The sequence below is a fragment of the Ciconia boyciana genome, chromosome 17 (genome assembly GCF_034638445.1).
Source record: "Ciconia boyciana chromosome 17, ASM3463844v1, whole genome shotgun sequence".
Classification (NCBI taxonomy): Eukaryota; Metazoa; Chordata; class Aves; order Ciconiiformes; family Ciconiidae; genus Ciconia; species Ciconia boyciana.
In genome coordinates this window covers 8,948,830-8,964,928 of record NC_132950.1, presented here as the reverse complement: position 1 = coordinate 8,964,928, position 16,099 = coordinate 8,948,830, and the positions used below count along the sequence as shown (strand labels likewise).

General features: G+C 51.2%; 2 protein-coding genes across 3 annotated transcripts in view; both read right to left on the bottom strand.

Annotated features, from left to right (window-relative positions):
* Window positions 1-1,144: 1,144 nt before the first annotated feature.
* On the bottom strand, window positions 1,145-7,341 carry RFLNB (refilin B). 2 transcript variants are annotated; one of them, XM_072882367.1, is made up of 3 exons: window positions 7,066-7,341; window positions 5,243-5,352; window positions 1,145-3,960 (listed from the first exon to the last, which is right to left on the bottom strand). In XM_072882367.1, the coding sequence occupies exons 1-3, from the start codon at window positions 7,267-7,269 to the stop codon at window positions 3,630-3,632; spliced, it is 645 nt and encodes a 214-aa protein (XP_072738468.1). In that variant the 5' UTR covers window positions 7,270-7,341; the 3' UTR covers window positions 1,145-3,629. The 2 variants fall into 2 exon arrangements, with proteins under 2 accessions (XP_072738468.1, XP_072738469.1); XM_072882368.1 differs by having other exon boundaries at window positions 1,145-3,873.
* Window positions 7,342-11,327: 3,986 nt separating this feature from the next.
* VPS53 (VPS53 subunit of GARP complex) overlaps window positions 11,328-16,099 on the bottom strand; it is a 69,815-nt gene continuing 65,043 nt past the window's right edge. Inside the window, exons 21-22 of the mRNA XM_072881915.1 lie at window positions 14,741-14,845; window positions 11,328-14,359 (exon numbers count right to left, since the gene is read on the bottom strand). Of these exons, the coding sequence (XP_072738016.1) occupies window positions 14,189-14,359; window positions 14,741-14,845 (276 nt within the window). The 3' untranslated portion in view covers window positions 11,328-14,188. The remainder of the gene's footprint in view (window positions 14,360-14,740; window positions 14,846-16,099) is intronic.

The following is a 16,099-nucleotide window of genomic DNA, read 5'->3' as shown; positions in this document are numbered from 1 at the left end:
ATCACATCAAGCAGTAGGCTGCCTTGTACTCCCCTACTTCAACTTCTCATAGTAAAGGAACATCTTTCATACAGAGCGTTACTACAATATTAAAAGAAAACAACACAGGCCACACTAATGGAAGTATGTGGAAGTTAGATGGCACATCTGAAAGGAGAGAAAGTTTTTCCTGAAGCCCTCCTGAAAGATACTGTTCTGATTTTTAATATTTTTCTTAATGGGTCTTCAAATGGACTGTCTTTTATACAGCAATTGATGTTCATATATGGCTTTTCTCCTGTTTAATACTTTAAACACTGCACGATACTCAAATGCTTGCACAGACTTTCACAGGAGCAGCGGCGTGCTTTAGAATAGCTTCAAAGCTCCCTAGATTCCAATAATGTCATTACATGCAAATATAGAGCTTTTGCAAGCAGATAACTAGATGAACAATAAAAAGTAAGCAAAAAATCCCATTATGAATTAATTAACTGATGTTCATTTGCATCCATTTCTACTCTGCCAGAGATACTAACAAAATCAGCACGCCTGCAAATTCGGAAAGGTTTAAAGAACAGATTAAGTATCCAGAAAAACACTACGGCATTTCTCTCAAAACAATAGTTGTAACCATCTATTTTGTTTTTATAAAGTTTAATGCATACCTCATTCTAGTCTTATTTTTATGCTGTATTTACTAAAGTAGCATTTGAGCATCTACATTTTTAACCCACATTAAAAAGAAATTCCTGTCTAGTTAAATACGTGTTATATTTGAAAAGGGTAAGTGCTTCACTTGCAGGATATGCTGAAATCCATACCAGAAACTCTCTTTAAAAATAAAACTATACCAGATGAAAGACTCAAATGCATACCGGAGAGGATTTTCAGCTGTCTTCAAGGCACTTTTTCAAGTGTCTTACTAAACTGATAAAACCACAACATTTCGTGTTGGGGTTTCTTTAAATACACAGTTTTATATAGGAAACGCCTTCCTAGAATATGTAAACAACAGCAACACATGATATAAGAGAAACAAGAGGGGAGCTGGGATTGGCAGGATATATTATGTATTTATTACTAAATAAATACCATAATAAACACTGAAAAGCTTTGAATGAAAAATAAAGAGACTTCCCTATACGATGGTTTTCAGATCATTTATTACCAATAAAGTAAAAAGACAAACTGAAAATTAGAAGGGGGGGTAGGAAACGTCACAGACATCAGAACACTTGCACAGAGCTAATCAGAGCTTTGCAAATGTTGGAACATAAATAATTTAAAAGGTATCTCTACCAATTAAAATATTTTTAAGAGGTACATAATTAAGTTTGTTTGCTTTATAAAAATCAGGTGCTTTATCCTAAAACCATAGTGTAAGCGTCATTTAACTTCTAATTTAACTAGGGACAATTAATGATTACAACTTAAAATAATCTTCTCTCAGATCTCCTGCAAACGAATTCATTGGAAGAGCGTTGTCGGAGCAATCCGGGGTCCGTGTTCTTCCAGCGTCCTGTGTCCAACAGTGGCCAGCACCAGATGTTTCAGGAGCAAGGTACATGAAACTGCGAAGCGAGCCGTGATGCAATAGCTTCCCCAAAGAAGAGTTCTGTCCATTTGAAACCCCACACACTTAGGGGCTGAGTTGTGCCTTCTGTTACGCAACAAGTATATCTTGGGGCAATGTTTAGGGGAGAAGCGCGACATGTATTTAAGACACATCTCCTAAATACTGTAGTCTGAAACCGACATGTTTATCAAGACGACTGTGCTGCTCTTAACAACTCTGGAGCAATGCCTACCCGACTTTGGCATCCTCTGTCACCCTGGGTTTAGGATCTGGTTTTCTGAGGCAAGTACCAAAGATTAAGGACATCCTGTTCTGAGCTAATAAATAAGTAAAAAACCAAAACAAAACAACAAAAAACCCAAACCACACGAACTCAAGCTTTCCTTCCTGCTGCATTTTTAGTCTCCCAAATCATTTCAGTTCACACTAGAGTACGCTTCCGCACCATTCATCACACTTGCACAAACACACGTTACATACAGCTCAAGAACAGGCTCCCAAGTTTTTAACTCACCACTGACAAAATTCACCCTTGAGGCTATGCACTAGCAAAGTCCTCTTTAAAAGCAGGTCCAGGGCTGGTGTTGCACCAGAAGGTGACCCGCACCTCAGAGGAGTTTGGGAATACATGGAAAAGCCGTGTCCAGCTAAGTCAAGTCTACCAAGTGTTTCTGAGCTGCTACACCATGCTAGCCACCCACGTAAGCCACGCTCCCAAAAGCAGATGCTCTCCACACTACACTGCTGTCAATATAGAAAAAAAACATCTGGGTAAAGTAAGAAACCTCTCCATGTTATTTTCATCAAAGTGCATGATAAACTAATGCATGTAACATCCAGATGGCCTTTCATAGTATCTGAAGTTACTCCCTTTGGTCCCAAACTCATCATGCACTTGGGACTGGAGGGGTTATTCAGCAGCCTACAGACAGGCAAATGCTACCCCACCCCAGTGACATCCTGAATATTAAAGTCAGGACATAGATCTTTGCAATGAGAAGCTCAACGGGGAAGCAGAGCTACAGCTGTGGATTTTGCTATGCAATAAGAATTTGCCTGTCCTTTGCTACGATCTACCTCTTCACAACCCCCACTGTGACAGCATCTCGCACCCGATCCCAGCGTCTCCTTCTCCACTCTACGTCCCTGTGCACACAGCACATTTTCTGAAACTTTCCTAGTGACAACTCCCTTAGTGCAGACAGAACAACGTCAGTAAAAACTAGGTACTGGTGTTTTTCCACCACCACACTGTCAAGACCTGACTTTCCAACAATAGAGGGGTAATTTTTGGCCTGATATTCTTCATTACAAGTCCTACTACACGTAGTACACAAACGCTAGCACGTAACACAGCCTACAGCGCTGCAGAAGTCATTGTAAGTAAAGAAGATACATCGCGCCATTCACCTAAAGAACTTGAATTACCTGATCCTTTCTCTGCTGCCTGGAGCTGCAAAAGCAGTTTATCTCCTGCTCTACTCAGAATGCCTCTTCTTTCCAACTCACACCTTCAACCCAGACATGAATGCCATAGGATAACATTTTTGTATCTGTTAAATGCAGAATTCCAGATTTTTCTCTGTTAGCTTTTTCCAGCAATTTCCAGGAGATGGTTCTTCTAGAGAAAACCGTCTCGTGACCTAAACTGAAATGAATGACAGGTCTGGATATCTGTAACCAAATGACCTGGTAGATTCTCTGCAAGAGAGTGAACCACCCTTATTTTTGCACATCACCACAAAGCATCAAATGGATTTCCACCTGCCAGGCACTATTCCGCATTCTTTCTTACCTGTCAATTTTTTCTCTGGGAAAATACTTCCCCTTATTTTCATCTGATTACTGCACTGTGGGGAAGGGAAGGGAAGGGAACTCACGACTTTAAAGGCGAAGAAACAAGTTCCTTACTAAGTTATGTTCCCACAGAAAACTGCGTTCAGGCCATTCTGATGCTTAAAGCAGGAATTAAGAGCTGAGAAAGAGGGTCTGTACCCGCTTTAGCTAGTGGAGTTAGCACAGTACATTAGATGGGACTGGGATGGATCAGAGCAAGAGAGACAGCCATCAGTCAGCAACCATCCAGGACACAGTCGTTCCCAAGGTACTCCGAAGTTTCCAGCTCTATGCTGGAGAGGAACCGCCGCATGGTCTTACGACAGTTGTAATCCAGCGTGGTGGTGTACACAGTCTTGGCGTGCTTCGGGTAGACGATAGTGGTGCTGGTGAAACGCTGGGGCTTGTTGCGAGGCTCAAAGTGGACCTCCGCTTTGTAATTGCGCCACGTGCAGTTTGGGACACAGATGACCGTCTGACTGCAAGAAGAAATGCTTAAGCCCACTGGCATATAGATGTCGTCGATGAAGTGCTTCTCCGAGTCGTATTTAACCGAGGACGTGTACCTGAAATAGAAGAGACACGTGCATGAGCTCTGCTCCGGAGCAGCAGGCTGCATTTTCTGGAAAACAGAGCTGTCAGGTACCGGGGTGGCTCCTCAGCCCCGCAGCTGCCACCTCAACACAGGACAACCACATAACGCAAACGCTGCCTGCTCGTGTCTCTCTCACTCATTTAAGGAAAAAGCCTTACGTTAGCAGCACGCCCGGCACTGTCACTGTTTTGTCCAGCTGCCAGCACTACCAAACATCATCTCAGTCCTCGTGTCTATCGTTTGAAGCCCGAGCTCTACGAAGCTAAGAACCTCCTTCAAACTCCAGTGCCTAAACCCAGAGGCCTAGATACACATTTAGGCTTAGCGTCCTAATTCCTCAGAGTGCCAAGTCCATAGAAGCACACATTACTTTCTCAGTTCTCCTCTGCCAAGAGTCACACGGGAGTCCTCTGCTATCGCTCCCGGCATGGGGCACTCTCTGAAGATTCAACTGGCAGGAAAATACTACAATTTGCACATCAAATTCTGCTGGCAAGAAAATCCTCTGTGCCTGGATTGCAAAAGAAAGTTTTCATCTCCTTCACACTGCAACAACTCTGTGTTAGCTTTTTCACGGTGCTAGCAGCCTTCAATTCCAGCCACGGGGCAGGCTCCTTCCCCACACCAGGGCGACCAACACTTTCTCCCCTCCCCTGCATTAGGCTTCTGTTTGATTGTATCAGTCTTCCTCTGCTTGCACAGGAATCAGCTGGGAGCCTTCATTTCTCATTACTGCAAATCGTGATGTTCAAAGGAATAATTCACAGGCTGTGAAGTGATGCAACGCATTAAAAAAAAATAATTATGCACTCTCTTAATATTAACTTTTCTTTTAGTTCTCACAACCAGCCACAGCTGATAAGGTAGAAAGTACTTATTACAAACCCATGAGGTTAGGAGAGCAAAATTCCTTTCCCCTAATACAACAGTCCTAGAAAGATGGCTGCTTTGAAGATCTTCCCTCATGATTACCTTCTGGTTAATCAGTTGAAAGGCAACATTTTGGAGCAGTGCAATGAAGTAAAAGCAGGAGAGTAAAATACAGGAAAGTCTTCCTGGAAAAAAACCATATGGGATTAAAAGAGGCTGAACACTCCTTCAGCCTGTACAAACATCCAGGTCCAGGAATGTACAGCTGTGTGGAACAATAGCTTTGCAAATCAATTAACTTGATTCACAGGCACTGATAAGGCCTAACTACTCCTTTACATGCTAACTCCTTCAAAACTACATGACTGTAACACAATATTTACCTTATTTCCTTTGGTGGTAAAGGGTCAAACTCAACTCCTTCGCCAAAGGATAAAGGACACAATCTTGGAGGGCAGCTGGGGAGAACAGGGCTGGGAGAGAACACAGAATTCTGCAAAACATGCAAAAATAATCCCGTTTATGTCACAATTCGGTATATTCTCAAGAAAACGCATTTATTTAACCCTTGGTACAGAGCTGTCGAGGTTCACATTTACGTGCAAGAGGATCTGCTAGTCCAAGACGTGCCTATAGGTGCAACCCACAGGTCTGACTCGACACTGGTCTACAGCATCAAAGATGTGGCAAGGTGTATTTTTTGCAGACAAAGTCCTAACTCTGGGAGCTTACTTCAGAGGAGCCACTCCGGGAAATGAGAGAGAAATACAGGCCCTCGGTGCAGCGTAGCTTTCTGCAGCATGAACTATAGTCCATTCGCTGTATGAGCTCACGTTCAATTTATATATAGCTAACGTTATATGAGTGTATGACACAGCTCTCCTGGCTGGATTCATCAGATATCCCCACGGGCAGATCACAGCAGGAAATTATTGCAGGGCATCTCGCCGTGAGCAACCTTCTCGTTTCACAGCTACGCTGTGGCTACTACTTGAAGGCATTAAATCCAACCTAATTCACACACGACCTGTCGGGAAGGAGTTACTCATTCCCTCTAGGCAGTGATTCACGGAGCATCCCCGTGCTCCTCTCCTGGACAGGCAGCGCTGCGAGCCGACACCGCCCCAGCAACGTCCCGCAGCTGGAAGGAAACCAAAGCAGCCCTCGGCGAGAGCCTCGCAGCCCCGAAGGGAAGCAACCCGCTTGTGTTTTTGAAGCCACCTCTGCACATGTGCTTTACTATCTGGGGGCGAGGAGGCTGTGAGCATCTCTCCTGTTCAATGCACGGTTCTCCCACAACCTTTTCCAATTTCACGCAGCACCTCTGTAGAAAAGGGATCCCTCCTCTAGATCTGCCGTTCCCAAAGCATTTGTACCAACAGCTCGGCGTCAACATTCAACAATCATTTTTAAAAAAACCTAGCGCATCTCTATCTGATACTATTAACTGAAACCATAGTTTAATATACAAACTTCCCACTCTGGAATAACGGGAGTTCACTGTCCCCGGGGATTTTCAAAGACGTGCTGCGACACCGTTCCAACTCCTACCTGGGCCAGGAGCGACAGGGGCTTCCCTTGCATCAGCAAGGGCCGACCCCAAAGTCGGAGGCTTTTGGAAAGCACCGCCGGCTCCCCTGACCCAGCGCGGCCCCGGCCCTGGCTGCGGACGCCCCGGTTCCCCGGCGGGCTCCGTCCCAGCACGGGTGTGTTCAGGGATACGACGGCGTCAGTGGAAGGGAGGGAATCGGGGTCGCTTGTTTCCAACCTGTCCCGGTGCCAGCCCCCCCAGTAGCCCCAGCGCCGCCGGGCTGGTTTTCCGCCCTCCTTTCCTCAAAGGATGCTGCGGGGCCCGGAGCGCGGCCGGCCGTCGGGGCGGAAAGCCCGAGGAGAAGCCGCCCGCCGCCAGCCCGGCCGTCCCCGGCTGCTGCATCGCGGCAGGGTCCAAAGGGCGGCGGCTTCCCCACTCCCCCGGCCGCAGGCGGCCCCCGGGGGCGCGGGGCCCAGCACCGGCCGCAGCGGGACCGAGCCCGGGACCAGCGGCAGCGCGGCGGCGGCGGGCGCCCGGGGCTGCTGCTCCCGCGCCCCGCTCCGGGCTGCCGGCCCCGGGCGGAGGGTCCCGCCGGCCCCGCCGCGCTCCGGGGCAGCGGCGCTGGCACAGAGGCGGGTGCCCGGCGCTGCGGGAGCGCCCGGTGCCGGTACTCACCGCGGCGGCGGGCGCGGGCGGCTCGGGCTCCGGCAGCCCGTTGGTCGCGGCGCGGTCGGGGCTGCCCGAGGAGAGGAGCCAGGGCGGGGGGGCGGGCCCGGGGCTGGGGGGCAGCCCGGAGTCGGGGCTGTCGAGCCCCGCGTCGCCCCGCTTCCTCATGTCCGGGAGGTCGGGCACCTCCCGCAGGCTGAGCCGACCCACCATGGCGGAGCCGCCCTGCCCGGAGCCCACCGCCGCTCCGCGCCCTGCGCCGGCTGCGCCCGGGCGGCGGCGGGAGGGGCGGGGCCACAACGGCGGGGCGGGGCGGGGCCGCCACCGGAGGGGCGGGGCCAGGGCAGGGGGCGGGGCCTGCTCCCCTCGTCTCCCCCGAGCCCTGTCCCGTATCCCCCCGGTGCCTCCGGGCTGCCGGTGCCCCGTCCCGTATCCCCCAGTGCCCCCCACCGTCCCAGTGCCCCCGCGCTGCCGGTGCCCCGTCCCGTATCCCCGCACTGCCTCCCTGCCCGGCCGCTGCACCCTCGCTGCCGTCCCCGTGGTTTGGCAGCGGCCAAACCAGCTCCCGGCCAGCTGCCCTAAACGCGGCCCCAGTCCAGCCTATGGGCTGTGCACCACCCTAGTGCGCTGCCCGTTCCCACGCCAGCAGGCATTTTGGGGAGCCCCGACTGCCACGGGCTCGCCGCACCTCCAACATGCTGATTTCCCCAATAGCAAGGGCCCGCTGGGTGTTTGGCAGAGCCCCCTGGTCACAGCTGCCTGGGATGGAGGGTGCAGAAAATCACACACGGATTATTAATAGTGTCCATGCACAGCAACCAGATTTATTAAGTAAGTGAAGTGTTTTTGCTGAGACCAGGCCTGACCCCGCTGTCTGGGTGCTCCCGGCAGTTTGGGCTTGGGACAGGCCGCGGTGGTTAATGCCGGCACAGCGATGGGGCAGCGCGGTGTTCGCCCAGCCGCTGGGGCAGGACTGGGATGAGAGCGGGGACTGGGGAGGAAGCGGGGAGACACCGGTCCCTTCGCGGTTCAGCCACCCTCTCCCCTTGCTCAACCTCAGCAGCAGCTGCCCCGGCTTTCTCGGAGGGCAGCTCGCAGCGGAAGCAGGGGCCTCGTTTAGGCTGCAAAGCAGCAGCTCTTACGCACAGGCTTCCCTCACCCCCGGGAGTTTAATGACACCCTTCAAAACTCGCAGTTTTTCCCCCAGGCTGCTCTTTCTCCACCGTTCCCCCCCGCCCCGAGGATTTGGACTCAGGCAGCAGCACTGCCACCCTTAATCGCATTTTTCAGGCAAAGCTGCTGAAGCGGAAACAAGAAAACAGAGGGAAAAGGTCTTTTTAGCACTAGATGAGACCGAGGGAACGTTTTTTGGAAAATCCTAATGAAATAATTGCACCGTGTCATCAGATTCGGTGGGGGAATACTCTTATGGAGGGAAAGCAACTGTCTGCAGCCGGCCAAAGTCAACACTCCCCTGTGCAGTCACAAGCAGTCTGGCCTGACGGGCCCAGCACAAGTGAACCCAAACCCCTGAAAAGAATTCCTTCCCTTCCCCAAAATTAAAAGCAGAGCAGAGCTTTCAGCCGTAGGCGTCTGTGGTTTGCAGCTATGTGGTGCTGGGAACTCCGGAGACTTCCTCAAGGAATTTACATTCCTTTGAAGAAATACTATGAGGCTGTTTGTCTTTGCTGAAAAATGCAGATGGAAAGAAAAAAGAACATTAAAAATTTTGATTGAAATCTTTGGGGTCTTAGCAAATGTGCTGGACAGGTGTTTTCTTCCTTTTGATTTAAATGCATCCCAAAAAAGAGAGATTCTGGTCTCCGCGAGCAATGGGAAAGTTGATCGCTCCTCGCTCCAAAATCTCCCATAAAAGCCCTTTATGAAATTAGACGCCTCAGAAGGCACTGGAGCCGTTTCCAGATGAACGCGATCATCATTTCAGAGCTGCCGTGCAGCTCCTGGGCTAAAAACCACGCTGCCAATAACCGAGTCAGTGTAATTTAGGAGGGGGGGGAACCTGTGGCACCTCCCAGCAGCCGCCTCTGCGGGCGTCCCCACGGCCACTCCTGGGGGGATCGAGGCCTGAGTGCGAGGGGTCTCGGTGCCTGGGGAGCTGCGCGAGGCTGCAGCCGGCCGTGCCCGGGATGAGCAGAGCCGCACGGGCTTCTGGAAATCTTGCGGCTCTTTATTTACTAGCAAAAAACCTCCCACTCTGGCCTGGCTTGACACAAATGACAAATTTTTTTGTGCCCTCCCAGGCTCTTGTTTCTGTGCTTGGCAGGTGAAATGGAAGTGTTTGAGCAGCCGAGGGGGGTCCGCAGCCCACCCTGCCTCGCACCGGGCTCAGACCCAACGATCTTCCACAGCACCAACATCCAGAGCTGCAAATTCACCTGCTAGGATGAAAAGGAAGTGTTTAACCAGAATTTTAACTACTTGGTCACTAAAATACTATTGATAGCCACTGTATACAGGGGCCCTGCTTTTAAGGCACGTGTACTCTGCCCTCGCAGAAAGCCTGTCTCTTTTTAAGCCTCTCAGACCATACCGATCCGTGCAATCCCCGATGGCACTGGAAATCTTTTCCCCTGCCTGTACATCACAGGCTGTTTGTCCATGTTATTTACTTTTTAACTGCCTGTGCACAGCCGGGACAGAGCAGATATGAGTATCTTATCAAGATCCTCCTTCCATAAAGGACTTTCCACTGGGCCGGACGTGCTTGGCTTAATCAGCAGCCGAACAATAGGCACATTGATGCGGTGCGGGGGGCCGTCGCTGCAGGCAGGGGGAAGCAAATCAGAAGGATCCCGTGTTATTTGATAACGATGGAAAATTATTTCCAAACGATGGGAAATGCCAGGCTGCTCCCTGCGGAGCAGACCGTGAACCCGCCAGGCACGGGAGTCACGCTCACAGCAATGCTTCCAAGCGGTGGGATTGACGGGAGCCCTGGGAGCGGTTCGAGCGGTTCGGCGGCAGGGACAAATCCTGACGGCACATCGCTGAAGTTGCCGAGTTTCGATAGGCTTTTACAGCCCTGCTGCCACAGCCCTCATGAGCTGCCGAGCCACGAGACGAGGTTTTCCCAGAGCTTCGGGAAGCTCCGTGGGCTGCAAACGGCAAAGGCTGATTTTCTTCTCCCCGTGGGATCCAGACCCCGATGGCAGCCCCGTGGGCTCCCCGTGTCCTGCTGTGAACAGGAGGGCACTGCTGCTTCCCAGGGGCCTGAGCACAGGGAAACCGCGGTACTTTGGTCCTGGTGACCCTGCGTCCCAGGCGAGGTGAGGGCCCAGGAAGCGGCCCCCTGCCCCGCTCCCAGCAGGGACCCCCCCCGGCACCCCAAACAGCGCTGGCCCCAGGCCCCCGCCACCCCCAGACATCCCTGCGCTTTCAAAGGCGAGGCTGGCAAAGTACTCAAGCCCACGTGCTCCCACCTGGACTCCGGCTCGGGACCAGTGGAGCTGCTCTGGCTGAGAGAAGGGAATGAGCACAGGCTTTAAGCTAGAGATTTTGGGTGATGGTAGCACTAGCTGGTGTAACCGGCCCCGGTGGAGCAGGCGCGCAGGGGAACGCCTTCTGCCAAAGCCTTTTCTGACACAGCCCAAAGACAAATCCTTCAGCTCACTTTCCTAAGCACAGCAGAGCTGTGGCCTGATGCTGCCGAACAGCATCCGCATCTGCCGCCCGCCCAGCTGTGGCCAAGAAAAGGCTTGTGGAGACTTGGACATCGTCACTGATGCTCGAACTCACGGCTGTAAATCTCGTGAAAGAAATAAACACCCGCGTTGCCTGGCGCGGGCTGCTCCTGCCCAAGGGTGGAGGGGGCAGGACCGGCAGAGCAGTAGGAGAAAAGCAAATGAGTCATTAATTCTCCAAGCGAAAGAAACTCCTCCAACGTCATGCATCGTGTGGAAAAAAGGCACTACCTCTTAATTTCAAAGGAAAAATTAGGATCTCTCAGAAATCTCTCCAGCAGTTAAAGTCATCAGAAACGATCCAATTATTTAGGAGCACAAGGTCAGCTCTGCTGAACTGCCTGCACGGCGCGGGGAGCTGCTGCAAATGCAGATGCTGCCGGCACAGAGTTGCTTGCTGGAGCAGCAGAAAGCGGAAAAGCCAAAAAAGAGAGAAGCTGCAGGAGAGAGCAATGGAGACGGACAGCACGGAACCCTGGGTCCAGCGCGTTTTGGGTGAGGTCCGTCCCAGCCGCTGGGGTTTGCTGCGTGGCAGTTGTACAGAAAACACCCAGCAGTTGAACATCAGTAACCATTTAATTCATTTTAGTGTCACGCTCCGACATACAGCCAGAATTACACCTTGGCCAAAAAATGTAAAAAGTGGCATTTTATACAGAAAAAAAATAATCATCCTTTATTCCCCGGAGATGTAAGCCCCAAACAGCTAACATACGCATACAGACGTGCCAAATCTGATAAATACCCAAGAGCCAGGGGGACAAAACCCTTATACCGAAAGTAGAAAAATGCAGACTCGCTCTCTAAAAGCGGAACTCCAAAAACCTAGACCTGTAGCATTCTTCAAAGGCTGAAACTAAAAATTCATTTTTCCTTTTATTTCCTCTTATCTCCAGAATGAAATGCGGAGAATGAAACGGGGGAAGCCTTCGGGGAATAACGTGCAACGATAACTTGAACATCATCTTCAGCTATTCATAATTTAGTTAGAGAGTCCTCCATAGACAGAGCAAAGAAAAATTAATCTAAAATAAATTATTCAACCCCCCATGGGGATAATGAATCTCTGCAAACCCATGTTCCCTCCTCCCCAGCTATTGCGTTCGGTAACGTGTGAACCATCCTGCATATGCACCTTGAGACAACCTGTCCTTGGGGAACGGCGTTCATAATCCCAACGTGCTTTCAACCACCGTTCCTCCTTTTGTCACCCAACGTGAAATCAGGAAAGGAAATAAATGAAGCAGCAGCGGATTTGGGAAGATTTGTAAAACTGGAGTGACGAGAAACTGCCGTCCCTCCTCACAAGTGTTGTTACTGCTGCTCTGCAATGGACGTCACCACAGCTCTCTGCAGCTGAGCACCCGTACACTGCAGCCAGGGACCCCTGAAAATACATCCTAAAGAGTTGGTGTTAGCGTACCTGTTAGCGCACACCTTGCTGCAGCAGCAGATCGGTCTGAGCAGCGTTAGAAAACCTGACCAGGGAGGATTTAATCTCTGTGGATGTATTATTTCTGCTCAAATCCCGTGATTAACCCCTGCCTGTTCAAGCGCAGGCTGACCTGCCAGCTGTGCAAAGGGAGGATGGGATTTTACCAAGCCAGGCACCAAATTTGCCCTCCCACAGCCACGGGGCTGAGGAGAGGGAAGGGGTGCAGCTGGCACCCCTGTGAACACGCAGCCCCGCTGTGCCCAAGAGGGGACGGTGCCGCAGCATGAACAGGCAGACACAGCGTGAGCCCAGGCTCTGCCTCACTCGAGGATTTCTCATTTCACCTCCTCCCTCCCTGGTCCCAATGAAGCTCTGGGTTTGGGTGGACGGAGCTCATTTTCGTGGACCGCGTCTGATCCTCCCCTCCCAGATGTGCAGCAGCGAGTACTACAATCCCTAGTGAGCGCAGCCCCTAATAAATATAGTCCTAAGGCCCAAACCTGACCTGGTGGGGAGCGTGGCCCTCCCAAGAAGGCATCTGACAGTGCAATAGCTCCTCACCTGCCAAACCGGTACAGGACTTCTTTTTCCTGCACATGCAAGTGAAGCTTGAGTTAAAATAAAGCAGGCACGACTGGTCGATCTGCCCCTAAACCCATATGGGATTCAATCGTTCATGGTTGGGCATATGCCTTCGAAGTCCCCCAAAAAGGGTAGAGATGAGCTTGGGAAGAAATCTTGCTAACGTTGTTGCTAACGATGAGGTGATGTCTCCCTGCACTGAGACTCCTCGGGGAAGCTCACACAACGGGTAGGGCACAGACGTCCACTGACCCCGACCCTGCTTCACGCTGGCTTTGTGGCTGAGTTATCTGAAATATTTCACCTCTGGTTCTCCTCCTCTCTGCACTGGTGCAAGCTGAAGCTCAGAGGAGGAGGAGAGGAAGGGTCTCAAAGTCTGAGGATGGCTTAAGCATCCCATTCTGGGAAGAGGCTCAGGCTCCTCGTTAAAGCCAACATTTCCAGCATCTCTCCTTGCAGGGCAGCGAAGGTGCCAACGGGGCACACCCCTGCTCGGGACATGCCGGCTGGCACGAGCGAGGGGCTGGTGCTGTTTAACGCTTGCTCCATGAACAGCCCTTTGTGGAGAGAGGGCGAGATGTGGTACGGGAACTCCCATCGGGGAGAGCGGGCGAGTCCAGCACACGCGAGAGAAATAACAAGCAGCTGGAGATGGGCTCTGCAGATGTCTAGTTTGGCCTTTAAGCTGTAACAGCGACCGAGGCTGCCGGCTTGTTGGCAGGAGGTTTGCCAAGGTGCAGAAGGCATTAATTCAGCCCTTTCCTCCTGTTCTGAAAAGGATTTGCCTTGCTGTTTTACTGGTGGTTGATGCATGCCTGTCCTGGGAGCAGGGGAGAAATCTGCTTTGAGGTTCTCTTCTGGGCATCTCATTAATTCAGTGGAGCTGCAGACACCTGGATCTCAGCCATTAAAGAGTTTGGGGGTTTTTTGGTGGTGGTGATGGTTTGGGGTTGGGTCCCCCCCAATAAATAAAGAAACAGAGGAACAGTTCTGCAACAGGGAGTGAGCAGTAACGCTGAACTCTCAGGCAAAATCCTTAGTGCTGCAGCAAGAGAGCTCAGCCAGGCTGAGGACTGGGACACCAAGTGTATCCCAGCCAGATATTCTCTGAATCCACCTAAACCATTTTTGTGGCTGCTGACTTCCAGATACCTCTATTTTCTCCACCATGAGGACCCAGCAATGTCCTGGGTTTCACTCCTGCTAAGCTGTCTAAAGGCAAAGACCTTGGTCAGATCCTCCCTTGGTCTGAATGGAGATGCAGTGCCACAGTATACGATGGTTAAGAGATCACAGGGCAGGGGACTGATGGGACACAGATTTTTCAGCAGCATACTGTAAAATCCTAAGTCTGACGAGCTTTGCTCCCAGCCACTGCAGCTAGTCCTGAGCAACAGAGTTTCCTTCTGCTCACTTAAAGTCTTTTTTTGATGAGTTTCTCCAGTTTCCGTATCCGAGAGGACTCCTGCTCGGGCGTAGGAGCACTCAGCGAGAGGGAGCTGGCGTTCTCCACTCCGGAGGGGGGAGCCGGGAGGCGCTGGCGGAAGAGGTCCAGCATGCTGCTTTGCTCGCTCCTCTTCAGGCCCTGCGGGAGCAAAAGAACAGCGAAGCAAGCCAGTTAGACTTCATTGATCTGGGAGCGGGTGTGCATGAGAGTAGCTGCTGGAGAGCCCATTTTAAACCTCAACCTTTTGTTCACCCACCAAGAGCTGTATGTAGACCTCTGGATGATCCTGAGACAACTGAGCTCAGCCCCGGGCACCAGAGCAGGTATGAGCATGCAAAGTGAACTGAAAAACCATTCTTCAGTAGCAACTCTACACACTTTCAGAGTACAGAGGATACGCTTGTCTTGGAGTGCTTTTCCCAATCCCAAACCCCTCTATATTTCTACTGAAAAAAAGTCACCAACAATCGCAATGCAGCGCTAGCGGATGAGCAGAAGCTCTGTGGGACAGGTTCTAACCTTCATGTCTAGTATCTTCTGGAAAGTGTCAGTGCTGCAGTCAGCAAGGAGCTTGATGTAATTGTCTACAAACACAACTGGGGGCTCGTGCGGAGCCATAACCACCTGCCAAGACAAGAAAAAAAGAGATCAGACAAACTCTATGAGTTAAAGCCAGTGCTCAGTCAACTCAGACACATGAGTGACAGCAGGACTAGCTTCTCCTAAAATAAAATGCTTAAGGAACAAGAAAGAGGCTGTACGTGCTGCTAGTAACTGAGAGGTAAAGGTGGGTGAAGAGAAGTAAAGTAAGGAGCAGGGAGGAGGACGGGGTCTCTTTCCGCGCAGCAGTGGTGCTTGGAGCCAAGGGGCTGCGTATCACGTTTCAAAGAGCAGCAGGACTTTGTACGCCTGTGGGCTGGCAGGCACCGGCATATTGGCAAAGCTCAAGATTTTATCTTGTTGCACGGGGAAGACGAGCTGGGGAGTTGCTTGGGGGAGAAAGGCAGTACTGGTGGTGGTGGGAACACCTAGAAAGTCCCCAGCAGATCAGGCAGGATGCCGTCCAGACCCTCACTTTGGCTGTGCATCCCTCTCGCTCCTTCCTGCCCGGAGCAGAGCAGAGACAGAGTGTCGCAGGGGAATCTGACAACACTCTGCAGTTACTCCCTCCATCCCCAGGACAGCGTGTGTCACAGCAATCTGCTTTGCAGTCCTCCTGCTTCTGACACGAAACCTGATGGGTGAGCAGTGCCACATGAAGCCGTTCTGTCCTTTGGGTGCAGCTCCTCTTGTACGCTTCTCTGGAGAGACTGGGATACAGCATGCGAACCCCCTGCTGACTTCTGCCCTGGAGCTCACACCCTCTTAGTCCCAGCACCGGTCAAGTCAGGAAAAAAAATTAAAATAGCCTTGAAGCCGGAACGATGATTACTCATTTTGTATTTTCCTTGCATAAGCAGTGAGCTCCATAGAGAACACATTTTTGATAATGCTGGGCAGCAAACCCATCCTTCTGGGAAAAAGAGTGTGTGTGTGTGTGTGTGCACACGCAGGGCAGAAACAGCACAGGACCAGGCTCTTCCCTGTCTCTGAAAACATTTCCATATGTTTCCATTGACCCAGCTCACCCCACATTGTCTGTCACCGAGACATTTCTTTCTTTTCCTGCACTTCAGACCAATGAAACATCATAGCCATGTATACACTTATAAATCCTTAATTTACAGCCCTTGTAAAAATCTTCTGCCAAGATGAAAAGCTGGAACTTCAGACAGCATAGCCAGAGGAGAAAGGAAACAGCTCTGCGGGACGTGCGCACCCTGATGCCCTCCTCCCCGCTTGCATCTGTGCTTTGTAGGGCTTAGCTGAATGAATTTG

Bases quoted from the DNA above. Each gene is read 5' to 3' on its own strand.
- RFLNB (XM_072882367.1), bottom strand. From the start codon at position 7,269: ATGGTGGGTCGGCTCAGCCTGCGGGAGGTGCCCGACCTCCCGGACATG. The intron at 5,353-7,065 runs GTGAGTACCGGC...CATGTTTTGCAG, and splicing joins CGCCCGCGCCCGCCGCCGCG to AATTCTGTGTTCTCTCCCAG. The intron at 3,961-5,242 runs GTAAATATTGTG...CTTCTATTTCAG, and splicing joins TTACCACCAAAGGAAATAAG to GTACACGTCCTCGGTTAAAT.